The sequence below is a fragment of the Wasmannia auropunctata genome, unplaced genomic scaffold (assembly GCF_000956235.1).
Source record: "Wasmannia auropunctata unplaced genomic scaffold, wasmannia.A_1.0 LD270759.1, whole genome shotgun sequence".
NCBI lineage: Eukaryota > Metazoa > Arthropoda > Insecta > Hymenoptera > Formicidae > Wasmannia > Wasmannia auropunctata.
Genome location: NW_012092131.1, coordinates 1 through 1,429, shown reverse-complemented (window position 1 = coordinate 1,429; position 1,429 = coordinate 1). Strand labels below are relative to the sequence as shown.

Below are 1,429 nucleotides of genomic sequence, written 5' to 3'. Positions count from 1 at the left end.
TATGTTTCCTTCTTATTATTATCATTTTTTTGTATTACAAAATAATTTTACAAAAGAAAAAAACATATATGGATATATACGGACATATTTTGCATATAATTATATATTTTTATATATGGTATGTTTTTATATGAACAATTTTTTCCCGGAATTATATATATAATTATATATGTAGGTATATATAATTCGTGAATGCTTTTACAAGAAAACGAGCGTAATACAGATAATATGTAAGTGTATTTATATATTATAAATAATAAATAATATATAATAGCAAATATTATATAATTAGTACTTTTACTTACAATCTGTATACATAGAATTATACGGTGCAACTATAGCACCGAGATAACAACTCGCGTAAACTGGTATAAACCAATTTAATCGATTTTCAGCTGCGATGCCAATTCTATCCCCGATTTTTATCCCGAATTCTTGTAAAAATTTCGCAAACTTCACGCTTTTCTGGAGTAGTTCTCTATATGTCATCTGATTGCCGGTTGGTCCATCAATCTACAAGAAAAAGATATTCTTTTACAATTGTATAAAATTATTATAATTATGAGATATTCTAGAAAAAGTGAAATATAATTTTTTTAATTGAGCTTTACATATTAAATGAATACTCGATTTTTTAAATAATATACAATATATCGAAATATGTTGCGAAAATTATATACAAAAGTCTTACACTAAAATTTAAGTATAAGATACAAATGTGTTTAAAAACTATAATGTATTTAATAATATAACTACACAAAAACTATATTCTTATAACAGTAAAATACATAATTAATTGAATATTGCCCTTTTTAATGTCTTATCTTTTTAAAAAATATTTAATATCTTATAAATTTCTAGTAATCTTATAAATTTCTTGGAATTTAAAAGGAAATTACATAAAAATGCTACGTGCACAAACTAAGTGTTACAAGCCAGTAGTATAAGCGATGCATAATGCAACATTGAAAATTCAAAGAGAGAACTCGCGAATTTCATCTCGAATTTCGATTAGCGCCGGTTACAAAAAAAACTTTCGTTATTTTGGCGCACTTCATTATTACATCTCGAAATTTCGCAGGCAATCGATCTGTAAGTAATTGCCAATTGCTATCATGAGTTTCATGTAAATTATGATACATACTGCATAAACACGATTGTTGTTCTCGCGCAATTTGTTCAATATAACTTCTCCCATAGATGCATTTGGCGTTGGCTCTTCCGGACGACGCTCATATATCTTTCCCATGTTTGCAACAATGCTGCAACGGAGTGGAATTCGTCTGACAAGCAGCGATGTTTCTACCTAAAAATAATTTAATTCTTAAATTAACCTTAGGTGACCATGGGTAATTTTTGATTATTTTCTTCACCACTGCAGGATCTATGAAATCCTTTAACTTTGACACGCTATATCTCTAAACTGAAA

General features: G+C 27.5%; 1 protein-coding gene across 1 annotated transcript; it reads right to left on the bottom strand.

Moving 5' to 3' along the window:
- Window positions 1-305: 305 nt before the first annotated feature.
- On the bottom strand, window positions 306-1,311 carry LOC105462108 (the record flags this gene model as incomplete). The annotated part of the gene is made up of 2 exons (XM_011708640.1): window positions 1,145-1,311; window positions 306-513 (listed from the first exon to the last, which is right to left on the bottom strand). Coding segments are annotated over exons 1-2 (313 nt in total), but the record flags the coding sequence as incomplete, so codon positions are not given.
- Window positions 1,312-1,429: the final 118 nt, after the last annotated feature.